This window comes from Elgaria multicarinata, chromosome 13 (assembly GCF_023053635.1).
Source record: "Elgaria multicarinata webbii isolate HBS135686 ecotype San Diego chromosome 13, rElgMul1.1.pri, whole genome shotgun sequence".
Taxonomy (NCBI): domain Eukaryota; kingdom Metazoa; phylum Chordata; class Lepidosauria; order Squamata; family Anguidae; genus Elgaria; species Elgaria multicarinata.
In genome coordinates, this window is record NC_086183.1 from 22,853,374 (window position 1) to 22,867,957 (window position 14,584).

At 46.6% G+C, this 14,584-nt stretch overlaps 2 protein-coding genes across 2 annotated transcripts in view; one reads left to right on the forward strand and one right to left on the reverse strand.

The window, feature by feature from the left end:
* Positions 1-14,584, forward strand: part of LOC134407723 (leucine-rich glioma-inactivated protein 1-like) — a 183,778-nt gene that overhangs the window by 109,938 nt on the left and 59,256 nt on the right. The window lies entirely within an intron of this gene.
* LOC134408356 (IgGFc-binding protein-like) overlaps positions 1-14,584 on the reverse strand; it is a 65,139-nt gene that overhangs the window by 25,473 nt on the left and 25,082 nt on the right. Inside the window, exons 6-9 of the mRNA XM_063140610.1 lie at positions 10,931-11,529; positions 7,560-8,109; positions 2,196-2,722; positions 1,196-1,760 (exon numbers count right to left, since the gene is read on the reverse strand). Coding sequence (XP_062996680.1) covers positions 1,196-1,760; positions 2,196-2,722; positions 7,560-8,109; positions 10,931-11,529 — 2,241 coding nt within the window. The remainder of the gene's footprint in view (positions 1-1,195; positions 1,761-2,195; positions 2,723-7,559; positions 8,110-10,930; positions 11,530-14,584) is intronic.

The window sequence follows — 14,584 nt, forward strand, 5'->3', positions numbered from 1 at the left end:
CATTTTATTTATTTATTTTTTAGTCCACAAATCATATTGTAAGCTTGGAACTGTATGGACCTTGACTGCAGACTGTGTCTGAGTCCATGTTCAGTCTGGAAACTGTGAACTCGGCAAATTTTGATAAAACTTTCCTGAAAGCCCATTAGGTGGGAAGAAAGGAGGGGGAGAGAAAGAAAGAGAGAAAAGGGGGGTGCCTACTGCTGGTTCTGCCCCCTCATCACTGGCATGGTGTCCCTAAAAGATTAAATCCAATGGAAAGTGGTTCTCAAGACAGAAAAACAATCCCCACCTCTGCTGTATTCGTTGCATAGCACAAAAAAGCACCCAGATGTTGTAACTAATAATATCAAATGCGCAATTTATTATACATGAAACATTTCTATGCACTCATGATTCCATATTCATAATTTTTTGTGAACCGCCCAGAGAGCTCCGGCTATTGGGCGGTATAGAAATGTAATAAATAAATAAATAAATAGTTGTTTATGGGTTCTTTAGACAACTTCATGACCCTCCAGTTTTACTTCTGTGCCTAACCAGCACTTTTGGCAATTTTTTTTTTAGAGCAGAGAAAATGCAGCATTTAACTGTGAAAGTGAAAGAAAGTGTGATCCCCTCTTGTGTATTAGTGCTATTGTCCTATACCACAGTCCCATCTAGAGGCTGTGTAGTGAAAAAGCAGGAAAAGAAATGCTCCTCATGTAGTGCTTGTATCTCAATTCTGTAATGAAACTGAAACTAGATACAACAGATTAACAGCGGATTAACCTCCTTGTTGAGAGCCAGTTGCTGGGGAATAATTACAGGAGAGTAATTACATCATGAAACCAAGGTCCCCTAATTCATTGCTCTCGAAAGCAAAAGAATCAGTTAGGGGACCTGATGTGCTCATCAGCCATCCCCAATTTGTTGCCCTCCAGATAATTTACACTACATCTCCCATCATCACTGACCATTGGCCATGTTGGTTGTGGTTTATGGGAGTTGTACTCCAACACATCTGAAGAGCACCACATTGGGGAAGGCTCACGAACACACTGATCATGGAACATCCTTTTGCATGTCCAAAAGAACGTATTGCAATGTCTGATCCCCCCACCGCCTAAGGGGCTAGATATCCCACAGAAGAGAGTCTTCTTCCTACATCCATGTAATGAAAAAATCATTTGCAGGGCAATCTTGAGATACATACAGCAGAAATCTTTGCTCCTCCAGGCTGAGATGTTTAGGTTTGCTTTCTGGCAGGCAGCTGCATACTTCTGAATGGATTGGCACAGGACATCACTATCCCCTGAGGAGAGGCAGAGATCAAATATGCAATCAGACATAAAGGGCTCAGGGTTAATATGAGATTGGCATGGAGCAAATGGTCCTCTGGGGTTCTGGATGATCCAGCACTTGTATTTTGCCTGAATGAGCTGGTTCTTTTCCAGGCACCCTGGGTAGAAGTCAGAGGAGCCATCATCACAGCCAGGGATGGTCTCCGATTTCCAAGCCACAGTGAAGTGTGAGAGGTCCTTCCCTACAGAGCCGTCTTGCAACACAAAGTTGTCGTCGGCATGTCCATTGAAATTTCCACAGAGCCCACAGGTGTGGTCCATATATTCAGGAGGGACAGTGACAAAGAGGCTGTGGTCCAGGTCGTAGCTCACGGTCAGGCCAAACTTTGTTTTCAACATTGTGTACATTCCATGCTGATAAATTACCATTTCTCCTTGATTAAGGTTTACTGGAAGGTTCACAATTATTCCATCAATCTGATTGAAAGAAGCAAAAATCAGAAAGGCTTGTTAATCTGCAGGATCATCAAGGACAAGGATCATATTTGGCTATTTTTACAACAGATGTGAAGGACGATCCCTCAACTATCCTGAATCATTTTATCCTCACAACAACCCTGTGAAGTAGGTTAGGCTGAGAGTCAGTGACTGCCCCCAAGTCACCCAGTGAGCTGCATGGCTAAGTGGCGACTAGAACCCAGATCTCCTGTGTCCCAGTCTAACATTCTAACCACTACAGCACACTGGCTCTCACTGGGTTTAAATTTGAATTTCAACTTATCTCATTTTCTGATTCATTTCGAATTCAGGTCTGTGTCTCAACTGACTTCCACTCCTAGCTGAAGTCATATCTGATTGGATCAGGCAGGAAATGCAGAACTAAAGTCTAGAGATTTGCCCCATAATTTTTACCTTTATGGTCCCCTGGTGCCCTCTCTGCAGATGTATCTGATGGGCGTTCACCTGTACAAACACCTCCGAGGTCACAAGCAAAAGACTCTTGAGGAGCTTCTCATTCTTCACCTCAACCCTAAAGAAGGGTAAAGATGTGGAGGTCCCACACTTTTCTGCAAAGATGTATTTGCAGGTTCCCTGGAAATCATAATGCTGCCCGTCGAACGTGGTGTAGTGGAGATGGCCGGAAGCCCAACAGACACCATTTGACAGTGCGTGGCATCCATAAACACCTTTCTGAGTGCCACAGAACTTGCCAGGACCACAGGAGGAGTTGACACATTCAATGGCATGAGTGGTGGTGTTACAGTGGCAGTTGCTCCGGCAATTTTCTCCTTGCCAGAAGGTTTCATTAGCCAGGTAGTATCTTCCATTGTAGGTGCAGCCACACTGCTCACGAGGCACACACTCCATGCCACTCCGCACAAGCCCAGGGTTGCAGTGACACCCTTCAACACAACCGGTCTGGCAGCTGGCTGGCACAGCTGGGTGGGTACAAGAAAGCGGGCAAGAAGGTCCACATAGGTCATAGTAGCTGTTGGTAGGGCACAACAACTCTGAAAGAAATACACATAAAGTTCAGGAGAACACAGAAGTAGAAATTTTCTTTTTAGCAAACCCAGGGAAGGGTGAAGGCAAGCAAGGAATGGAAATAAAATTTTAAAAGCAAAGCATATAAGAAGAGCCATGCTGGATCAGACCATCTAGTCCAGCATTCTGTTCACACAGATAAGCCAACCAGCTTTCAACCAGGAACCCACAAGCGGGACATGGGTGCAACAGCACCCTCCCACCCATGTTCCCCAGCAATATTGTATATAGGCTTAGTGCCTCTGATACTGAAGGTGGCACATAGCCATCAGGACTAGTAGCCATTGATAGCCTTCTCCTCCAGGAGTTTATCCACCCTCCTTTTAATGCCATCCTAAGTGGTGACTATCACTACAGCTCATGGTAATGAATAGGGGTGTGCACGGACCCCCCGCTCCGCTTCACTTGCAGATCCGCCATTTTCCAGATCGGGCTGCTCCGCCCCACCCCCGCTCCGCCCACTTCCGCTCCGCTCCGCTCGGAGCTCCGGATCCGGATCCGGAGCTCTGTTTCCCCCCCCATAGGCTTGCATTGAAAGCTAAAAAATTATACAACTTTTTTTCTGTTCAAGTTAGAAACCTCACGTTTGGCACCATGACACCTCATGGGGGTATACACACGCACACCAAGTTTCAAAGCAATCCCATCATCCCCTGATTTTTGGGGAATTTTTGAAAATCGGGCACCCCATTCACACCCCTTTCCATAGCTCCGTCAATTTGCACGTTAGAAACCTCAAACACGCCACCATGAAAGCTTATCCAGGGATACATACGCACGCCCAGACTCAAGGCAGTCCCATCATCCCCTGTTTTTTGGCGGGGCTTAAACCTGCAAAATTTGGAACTTCCAAAACTCCAAGTGAGCGCAGGAAGGACTTCTCCCCTGAGTCAAAGCCACACACACACAACATCCCTGCGAGGTGGGCAGGGGAGGAGGGAGGGAAGGCAGGCAGGCATGCAGCTGGCATTTCTGGGGGCATAAGGAAGTGAGCCAAGGATAAGCCAGTAATGCATATAAAATGGAATAAATCAATAAATAAACAAAGGAGGGGTGGAATTAAAAGCAGCAGTGTTGCTCAATAAACAGCAAGAAGAATTTTTTTAAAAAGGCTATATCTGTCTTTTACCAGCAATAGGGGGACGTGCCCGGGGGAGGGGGAAGTAGCTGCCAGTTCAACTCAAGACAGCCATTGCTTCACCACGAGAGCTCTAAGAAGCAAACGCTCACTTCAACTCATAACAGGCATCGCTCCACCACTAAGAAATGAACGCTCACTTCGACTCATGATAGGCATTGCTCCACCGTTTTACTCTCTTTGGAAGGCTCTAATGGCCTTCCAGTGCAGGAGAGAGTGGGGGCACGTCCACGATGAGATGCCCTAGGGGAGCTCATCCCCTTGCACCACAACTTTTCAGTTGTTCCCCAAAGTTAGGGTGGGGAGCAGTGCTGTGTTTCTATCTCTTATTCTTGGCTTAGTATATGATTTCAGGTTGTGTTTGTGCATTTGGTGGGGCTACTGTTTTAAAAAACACTGGGAAAAGCCCGTTCAGATGAAGAAAGAGAAGTTTCCCAGAATCCCAAGTTACCTGTTTTGCCTATGCCCTCCTCTAACTTTGGGATCATCATGACCGGGAGCTAACTCTGCCCCTCAGCCCTTTGAAAAAGGTATTTTTCCCGCCGATTTTTTAAAAACTTCTAGCGCGCGACCCGCACGACGCAGAAAGTTGAGAGTAGTCTCAAAATGACCCCCATCCATGACTCTCTGTGCACTAGAATTTTCGGAATGATAGCTTAAAAACCAACCCAGTTATGCCCGAGTCTTTCCCTCAATGCAATCCTATGGGCGAAAAGCCGAAAACGCCGTTTGAGCCGCGCGGTTGACCCGATTTTCAAACAAATATAGCACGCGACCCGCATGACGCAGAGAGGTGAGAGTGGTCTCAAAATGACCCCCATCCACGACTCTCTGAGCACAAGAATTTCCAGAACGATAGCTTCAAAAAGAACATAGTTATCCGCGATTATTTGCCGCAATGCAATCCTATGGTGAAATGTTTTCAAGATGGCGACCGGAGCGCTCCGCCTGAACTAGGAGCTCCGAAAAATGGTCGCTTCTCTTCGCCTTGCTTCTAGGGGTCCGCGGTCCGCTCCTACTCCGCCTCTGGGTAAGGCGGAGCAGGCCAATCCGCTACTGCTTCTACGCTCCTAATCGGAGCGGATCACACCCCTAGTAATGAATTCCATAGTCTAACTCTGTGCTGTGTGAAGAAGTCCTTCTTTTTATCTGTCCTGAATCTCCCACCAATCAACTTTATGGGATGACCCTGAGTTCTAGTATTATGAGGGGGGGGAATGTCTTCCTATCCACGTTCTCCATACCATTCATGATTTTGTACACCTTTATCATGTCTCCCCTTAACCTCCTCCCCCCCCCAAGCTAAACAATCCCAGCTGTTTTAACATTCCTCATAGGGGAGATGCTCCAGCCCCTGGATCATTTTAGTTGCCCTTTTCTTCACTTTTTCCATCTCTACAATGTCTTTTTTTTTAGATGCAATGACCAGAACTGTGCACAGTATTCTAAGTATGGTCACACCATAGATTTGTATAAAGACAGTACGATCCTGGCAGTTTTATTCTCAACTCCTTTTCTAATTATGCCTAACATGGGGTTTGCCTGCTTTACAGCAGCCGCACACTGGCTGGAGACTTTCATTGCACTGTCCACCACAACCCCAAGGTCTCTTTCTTGGTCAGTCACCACTCGCTCAGAAAACCTCTGCTTCAGAAATCAGGGCCAATTCCAATGACCGATGGCGTCCACCACCTCATTTGCTCCTTTTTAGGCAGCAAAACCTGCATGATCACTATGGGATTATTGTAACTTCTTCTGGTGGCCTTGGAGCTATCCAAGGTGCTGGAACCTATTCCCCAATAGAGGTTCAGCACTTGTTTCCTTGACAGGCATAGAGCCAGGGAGCAAGTAAGCAGTGGCATCTCCTGCTCCTCTTTCTCACCAACACTGTTGTCTGGGCCGGAGCAAGAGCACGTAGCTTGCAAGGGTAAAGAGGAGGAGCAACTCCAGGGGCTCTTCTCAGTGGGTCCTTGCTGGGCTGTGGGCCCTCAGCAAGTGACCAACTATGCCTACCCTAGGAAGAAGTTAGAGCTAAGGGACACTCAGAAACACAACAGAGCAAGGAAGAACTTGGGCATGTCTAGATGAGGGCTTATCCTGGGGATCAACCAGGGATCATCCCTGTGCGTCCACAAGACACACAGGGGATCCCAGGGGCAGGGAGGGATGATCCCTCCCTTTCCCCGAGATAAGACGGACAGCTTTAATTCCAACTTTTCCCATGGTCTCGGGATCGTCCTGAGACAGCAGGATGTGTGGGCGGCTGTCCTGGTTCCTTCCCAGCTCCTCGCAAGTAAACGCAAGGAGCCAGGAACCAGGCATGGGGCATGGAGCTCCTCAGGAGCTCCATGCCCATCAGGGGTGGGAGGGGGAGGGGAGGGGAGGGGTTTTTTTTTTTTAAAAAAGCCTACCTTTTCAATGGAGCACTCAAGCACTCATTTTTTATTTTAAAAAATCCAAAATGGCGGGTGCGATGTCCTCTTCCTCCCGGGACATGGTGTGCCACATGTGGACTGAGGGGGAGGATCTCACAATCACCATATTGCAAGATCCTCCCCCCTCTGCCGGTAGGTCTAGCCATGCCCCTTGTTGCTTTTACAGCAACTCCCTATCCAAAAGGGACCAGTGGATCACCTTGGTGGCAGGGCCAGACTAAAGTCTGTAAATATTTCTGTGCCAGGAAAAGTATTTAAAATATTTACATCCACTTTTCCTTGCACACCCCAAGGCCTTTAAAGAAGATGTTTCCAGCTGCACCTCTGATTGCTCACCAGAACATGGGGGCAGCTACACACAGCACCAAGAGTTCCCATTTCTTGCCACAGAAGCGCTTGATGACTGTTGAGACTTACTGTAGTGAGACCTACTGGTGAAGACATTGAGCTGTGAACTAGGATGTCCCTGGTTCCAAGATCACTTCAGGCCTCAGCTCATTAAGTAGCTTTCAGAAGTTGACTTCAGCTTTGAAGTGGCCCTAGACAAAGTGCCTGTTGGTAGGCTGAGACAACCATTTTAATTTCTCACAGTCCTCCCAGAGCAAAGCTATGTCAGGGGCATTGTTGGGAATTTAAGTGGTGGTTGGATCCAGCTCCCTGGGCCTGCTCAGAGCATCTGAATTGGTTTTTTTTAAAAAGGGGTGGATGCCAGACCAGGTATCAGTGGTGGGCCCTGCTAGAGCCCTAGCATCTGCCCAAGCATGCCAGGTAGTGATGCTAGGCCTGCAAGCCATCATCTTTCAGTTCCAACACCAATATCCAGTATGGGGCTAATAATACCAACCTGCCTTAGGAATGAGCTAATGTCTCTGTATCTGAAGTGCTTTAGATACTCTACAGCAGTGGTCTTCAACTTGTCCAGACCCAAGAGCCACCTCAGATGCCCAGCCTGGAACATGGGGGCCCTTTCACCATTTTCTTCATGCCCAACATGATGGCAACAGCTTTGCCATGACCTGTCTGGACTGATCTTGCCACCCACTTTTGGGTTGTGACCCACCAGTTGAAGATCACTTCTCTAAAACACCATACAAATGTCCATCACCACCACCACCACCACCAACAAGACAGTAACTGTATAAATTAGCAACAGCTTACCACACCCAGTGCTCTCCCTCCAGGGTTGAATAGTGATTCCATGAATTTGGCACTGCTGAGCATAAGTGCCCAGGACCTTGCACAAACTGCCACCATCCATGGTGCACATGTCCCTCACACAGTTCTTGAAGTGGACCTGAGCAGCAGCAGGATTACTGCAGAGTCTAAATGGCCCCCTCGGATCACGGATGATTCCACAGGAGTTCATAGAGCTGTACCGGGCTTCATCACAGTAGGGTGGAAACCCCACCACCATGCAGTGGAACGGCGAGCTGGCTTCCTTCCAGCTAGTGCCAAAGCCGATGGCATCACGAACCACAGACCCACTGGGGCTTTTGAAGTCGTCACTCCGGTTCCCATTGAAGTTTCCACTAAGGCCGCAAAGGAAGCCAGAAAAGCTCTTGGGTATAGAAACTGACACATAGTAAGACCAGTCATAGGAGACAGAGAGGCCAAAATCAGTCTGGACTGTGGCAGAGAAGCCACTGTAGTAGGCACAGAGCTTCCCTGATGCGAGGACAACGGGCAGGTTGACCAGGATCCCATTCACCTAAGACAGGAAGAAAGAAATATGGGAAGGTCCCTTTATGAATCAGCCCAGATGCATTGCTGCTGTATTGTTCACTGTAAACCAGAGGTGCAAAGAGCCCTTTTCCCTCAGGAAAATATCAAGCTTCTTCTCAGCTATCATCTCGATCAGCCCTCCATGGTTCCTTAGTTAACCATGCCCTCTTCCCCCAGACCCACATCATGTTCCCTGGCCACCAAAGGCATCCAGTTTTTTTGTCCCATGTTTCCCTCTTTCCTAATGGCTGAACTGCTTTCCTAAGTCAGTAAAAGCCTTCATTAAAACATGCTGGTATCTTTGATATCTTGGCTCCATTGTGGATTTCTCCAGCATTCCTAGCATGGAGTGCCACTTCAATCAATCAATGTACCTTTATTGGCATAAAACAACCACAACCATACAAAAATATCTTGCCATCCTCCTGACAAACTAGTACTCTTACATTGTGCATTTCAGCCTGTTAGTATAGTAGACAGTACTAATCTCCCTGCTGACTATTCCACCATGCCTCTGGGTGTAGCTCCCAGTCTTTGATAGGTCATTACATAATGGGCAAATAATGCGACATTTTCAAGCATTCCACCCCCCTCCGCAGATAATAGGGTCCGTAGAGTGTCAGACCCCGCGGATCCTTGACAATTTAGTAGGATCTTTTCCAGATATCTCTGCCATTGGGATACGTGGAGAGGGCAATGTAAAATATATGTTCATGGGTCTCAATACTTCAGCAATGCTAGTTCCCAAGGCTAATACTGTTGATGCTGTGACAGTTTTAGGCTGGCAGCTCTTGCAAGATCTCAAGGTTAAGGCAAGATCTCAAGGTTAAGGGTAGCTAAGATGAGAATTATCTGTGCTGTCTGGCTGTCAGCTGTGGAGATGGGTTTCTTTCCATCCTGCAACATTCTTGAGGCTGGTGGAGAAAAGAGCCTGCTGGGGGTATATAGATCTCAGAGAGAGAGAGAGAGAGAGAGAGAGAGAGAGACAGAGACAGAGAGAAGAGGACGACCAAAAAAAGCAACAACCTCAGTGTGGGCTGATCCAAAACGTGCTGCATAGTCATGCTATTAGAGTCTACCCATTTCTGATTAAAGGGGGTCCTGGCAACTGAAAGGTTGTAAACGGATAGTTTTGACTTGAAATAGATTGCCACGGTTATCATATTTTGCTTTATTTCTCTCCTTTTGTCTAACAAAATCTTTCCTTCCCCCATTAGCGTGTTCATTGTATTCTGAAACCTAAAAAGAACTGTTTGCCTTTTGGCAAAACAGAAGTTCGGACATGAAGGTTGGTGCAAAAGACACATAGGGCTTTTCTACAAGAGGCATTTATCATGTGCTCACTGTTGTTTACAGCTCCTTAGACAACACCATGACCTTCCAGTTTCACTTTTGCATCTAAAGAGCAGTTCAGTTCAAGTTTTTTTCCCCCCTTTAGAGTAGGGAAAATGTGGCATTTCATTGTGAAAGTGAAAGAAACACTTATCACTTATGTATTTGCGCTATTCCACTATACCACAGTGCCACCTAGAGTTTATGCAGCAGAAAAGCAGGAACTGTATAATGCTCAGTTCTCAGCTCCACAATGAAACCGAAAGTAGATACAGTGGATTAACAGAGGTGTGTATGAAAACCTCATGTAGAAAACCACACAGCCCTGTTTAAAGGGAGGATCTGTTGCAGTCCCCTCCCTCCACTCCATTTTGCAAACAAGAGAAAAGACAGGGAACATGGGTGGTATTTTAAGGTACCGTTTAGCCAGCCCAGCTTATACTGCAAAAGCCAAATTGTTGTTGTTCTCAGTCAAACCCACTTTATGAACAGCAAACCACTTTATGAGTCCAATAAATAGTTACTGGTTCAATTTCCTCTGTGCCACAGCCCACATTTCTCTCAAATAGATTTAAGCTGTACATTAGCGGTTGGACCACAGAGAGCTGGAAGGGGGTCTATTGAATAATAACCACCAGCACAACTTTAACCAACACTTACATTCCTTTCGTCATTTGACAAAAGAAAACACATCTACTCGATCTACATTAAGCTTGCTAGTAAGTTATAATGGCACAGTGAATAAGCTGCAATGGAATAAGTCCTCATAGTGGATGTGCAAGAAAATAAAAACTTTTGCTGCCCAAGGCAGAGCAACAAACAGTGCCCTACCTTCAACTAGCCACATAGTATTTAAAGAAAGCCAAAATATTTTTTGCATCTGAGACAAAGGGACCTCTCACCCTTCCCTTTCAGTGAAAATACAATAATCACAAATTAAATCACCAATACTTTGCTGCCCTTTTAAGGGGTCACCTACACCAAGCAGATATGAAAGTGGTATGAAAGCAGTATATAAAAGGCAGGAGCCACACTACTACTTTGTAGCATCATTGAAGTGCACTGACAACCGTTGGGACCCATGACACATACTATATACTGCTTTCATACCGCTTTCATAGTGTTATATCCTGCTTGGTGTAGATGTGTCCTGGGCCCCAACAGTTGTCAGTGCACTTCAATATAGCTATAAAGCAGTAGTGTGGCTCCTGCCTTTTATATACCGCTTTCATACCACTTTCATAGTGGAATATCCTGCTTAGTGTAGATAAGCCCCAAGACACCCAAATTCTGCTGCCTGATGCAGTCACCTCACTCTGCCTAATGATAGGGGTGGCCCAGGTTTCCCCCCTCTCTGCTTAGCTTGCTTGAAGACTTTGCTCATCCAGCCCCTTATGGTACCACCTCCCGTGCTCCAACAGGAGATAAAACAAATAGAATCACCCCTAAGGAGGTGTGAGGTGCAATGCCCTTACCTGGACTTTGCCATAGTAATCTGCCGCTATGGCAATGTGCTCCCCATAAACATCTATCTCCACCAGCCGTGCCCATGATGCTGCAAGGGAGCCTCGGTGTTCATTCTCCACTTTGATGGTGAAGTCAGAGAGGTTGCCCGGCGGACCACAGTACTTACTCAAGGTGTACTTGCAGGTTCCATCGTAATCAAATGTGACCCCATCGAACGTGACATAATGGGGGTCTCCAAATACCCAGGAGTGGCCATATTTGTCGGGGTAGCAGCCCAATATGCCGCCCACAACTCTGCACTTTTCCTGAGCCCCACATGCATGCGCCTGGCACTCCATGGGATGGGAAGTACGCCGACAGGAGCATCTCTGGCTGCAGTTCGCTGTGAGGATCGCCTCGTCTCCCACTTGGTAATACCGGCCATTCAACGTGCAGCCGCAATGGTTCAGGGGCACGCACACTCCTCCGCTAAGGATGTAGCCACTGTTACAAGCGCAGCCCTCCCTACAAGGCTCAGCGCAGTAAAGCGGGGCAGTGGAATCCAGGCAGCTGGCTGGACAGGCTGTAGCACAAGCTTCATAATGGCTGTTCTCCGGACAAGTGATCCCTGATGGCGAAAGGACCAGACAAGGAGAATGGAGGGGAAAATCAGTGCTGGTCCAACAGAAGTAGAGCCCAGATGCCCCCACTAAGGCCAACATCTTTAAAAGTAGCCCAAATGCCCAAATGCCCCCAGAATGTATATTTTCATGTTTTAGCCTGTAGGGGAAACACACATTTCCCTTATAGGTTTTTTTTATTATTTTATGTATTTTTCCACAACTAAATTTGCATTAAATTCTGGAAAGCTACCCCCGCCCTTGCCCCTGCCCCCCCCCACAAGTTCACAGAATCTGTGTGGCTCTGGGTAAGCTGCGGAATCCATGGGTCAGATTCATAGAAATCCTCACTCATCCATGTCTTCTTTTGTCTTTTCTGTTGTGGATTTCTCCAAAATCCCTAATTCCAAACCCTTCCTCTCTGATTTTTGACCTCACCACATTAAGCTACTTCTTCACCACAATATCTATGATTACACTATTGCGCTGAAGCTACTCCAGGCATTTACAGGCAACTGTAATTTAATTTAATCTTTATATTTATGAATCGCCTTTGGGCCCTATTGGGATCCCCAAGGGGATTTACACTTAAAACTTGTAACAATCTTTTCTTTTCTTTTTTAAATGATTTAAAAAGAACTTTTAAAAAATGTTAAAATCTTAAAGCGATTTGAAAGCCCTAAAAGCAATTAAAATATATTTAATTTTTATTTTGACCCACCACAAAATGTGTCTGATCTCCATTGCCCAATTGTGATGTTGGCTGCCTGACAACGTTGGGTGTACATGTGTAGAACTTCACACAGCACTGTCCAATTGCCCCCAGACATGCAAAGATCATGAGTGCAGCTTTCCATGAAGCTGGAGAGGGGTATGATGTGTGTGCAGTCTGCGAAAGGACCTGGAGACTTTTTCAGAATGCCACAGTATTCTGGGCTGGAATAATGGGCCAGTTCAGTAGAAGGGCAAGCCAAGAGCTCCTGGCTGTCCCTACACTGGTCCTCCATAGCCTCCTTCACCTGCCAGCTTCTAGCAAACAGAGCAGCTGATGTCACCAAGGATCCATTGGGAGTCAAGAAATCATCAGCAGAATTCCCATTCAGTGTTCCACAGAGACCACAGGTAGCATTATGGTAAGTGGCAGGAACAGCAAGCTCCACGTGTTGATTGCCATTGCAGGAAACGTCCACCCCCAAGTCAGTGGCTATCTTCATGGAGAATCCACTCTGATGTACTTGGACCTTGCCATCAAGAAGGACCACTGGAAGAAGAGTCTTTATCCCATTGATCTAGCAGGTGGGTCAGTAAAGTAAAGCAGAATTAAAGTTATCGCTTAACCTTTGCCTAAATTGGATGTAGGACAGCGTTCCTGGAACAGCCCCCTGATTTATCAGTGCTTTGGACCAGATTAAGATCAGTGCCTGGATAGTCACACCAGACCTGCACTCAAGGAATCATGGAGGTTACCAATACTTAGCTGCTAGGTGAGCAGGAGGACCATAGCTCAGTGGTCCATAGCTCAGTGGTCCATAGCTCAGAGGACCATAGCTCAGAGTTCATGCCCTGCTTGCCAAAGGTCACAGATTCAATCCCCGACATCACAAGTTAAAAAAAGATCAGGTCGCGGGCAATGGGAAAGGCATCTGCCAGGGATCCTGGGAAATAACTCCAGTCAAAAGAGACAATACTGACTAGTTACAAGGCTACCTGAAACAAAATACAAGATGGTGCCCCCTCCTCATTCCACACACAGTAGCCAATTGGCAATTGAAACTTGCTTCAACACTGGGGAAGAGATTATATCCTCAAATACATCTGAGGCAGGTTGGTTCAGGTGCCCAGGACAGGTTGTATGCTTTACCCAGCTCAATCCTCCAATGGAAAGAAACAGCCAAGAAGTTCAGGATGATAGTCAGAAGGCTGCTACTGCTGCCCCCCAGCACCTGCAGCCTAAGGCAATCGACTCACTCTGCCTAATGGCAGGGCCGGTCCTGGCAATTTCGACATATTGTCTGACATGCCGTAAGGGAACTCCCCTATTAGATCTGAGAGTTAAAGAAATTTTGTTTCCATACTATAAATTTGGAATTCTCCCTGGGCTCTCAAAGGGGCCGAATATCAAAATAATACATTCAAAGGATAGAGGGATGAGAGGGTTGGGTAGGAAGAATAATAGGAAGTCAAGGAAGAAGAAAGGCAGAGTAGGAAATCTGAAAATTCATGAGTTACATCCATGAGCTAAATCTGGGACACTAAATTCAAATGACTTACCATGACATGTCTGGTAGAATTGGTCATTATAACAATGTCCTGTCCATAGACTGTCATGCGCACATGCTCTATGTGTGGTACATGTGGGGCAGATCTGGGCATCTCTATTTCCACTCGATAGTATTCCAGGCTGTGGTTGTGCGAGGGGGCGCACATCTCAGTGAGCACATAAGTGCAGTTGCCTTGAAAGCGATAGAGTCGACCATCAAAGGTGGTGTAGTGTTGTCCACCCAGGACCTGGCAGGATGTCCTATGGGTTGGCTGACACAAGTGGTACCAGGAAACCAACTGACAAATCTCATCTGCAGAGCACCCCCTGTCCTGGCACATCACCCTTTGACCCTGGGACATGCACTGGCACCTCTTCTCACAAGCTGATTCACTCCAGAAGATGGCACCGACTGGTAGGAAGTTAGCTATGATGACAAAACATACACATCATAAGCATGTTGAAGGACCAAGAGGGCTTGTACCACTAGCTTATGACTATGAGAGTTCTGGCCAATGCTGGCTTTATATTCACAAGGAAAGAGCTGTTGGAGAGGTCATGTGTGAAAACCATCAACATTAGTTACAGCAGGAAAGAGATGCTACAATTAAATGGAAGTTAGGTGGACATAGAGCTTTCTTATACCATCAGAATATTGGGCCATCCAGCCAAGGACTGTCTATTCTAGCCTTCCCCAACCTGCCCCCACCCAGACGTATTGGACCACAAACCCTGCTACCTGACCACTTAGATGGAGATACCAAGAAATGACCATGGTACTTCTTGCATGCAAAGCATGTGGT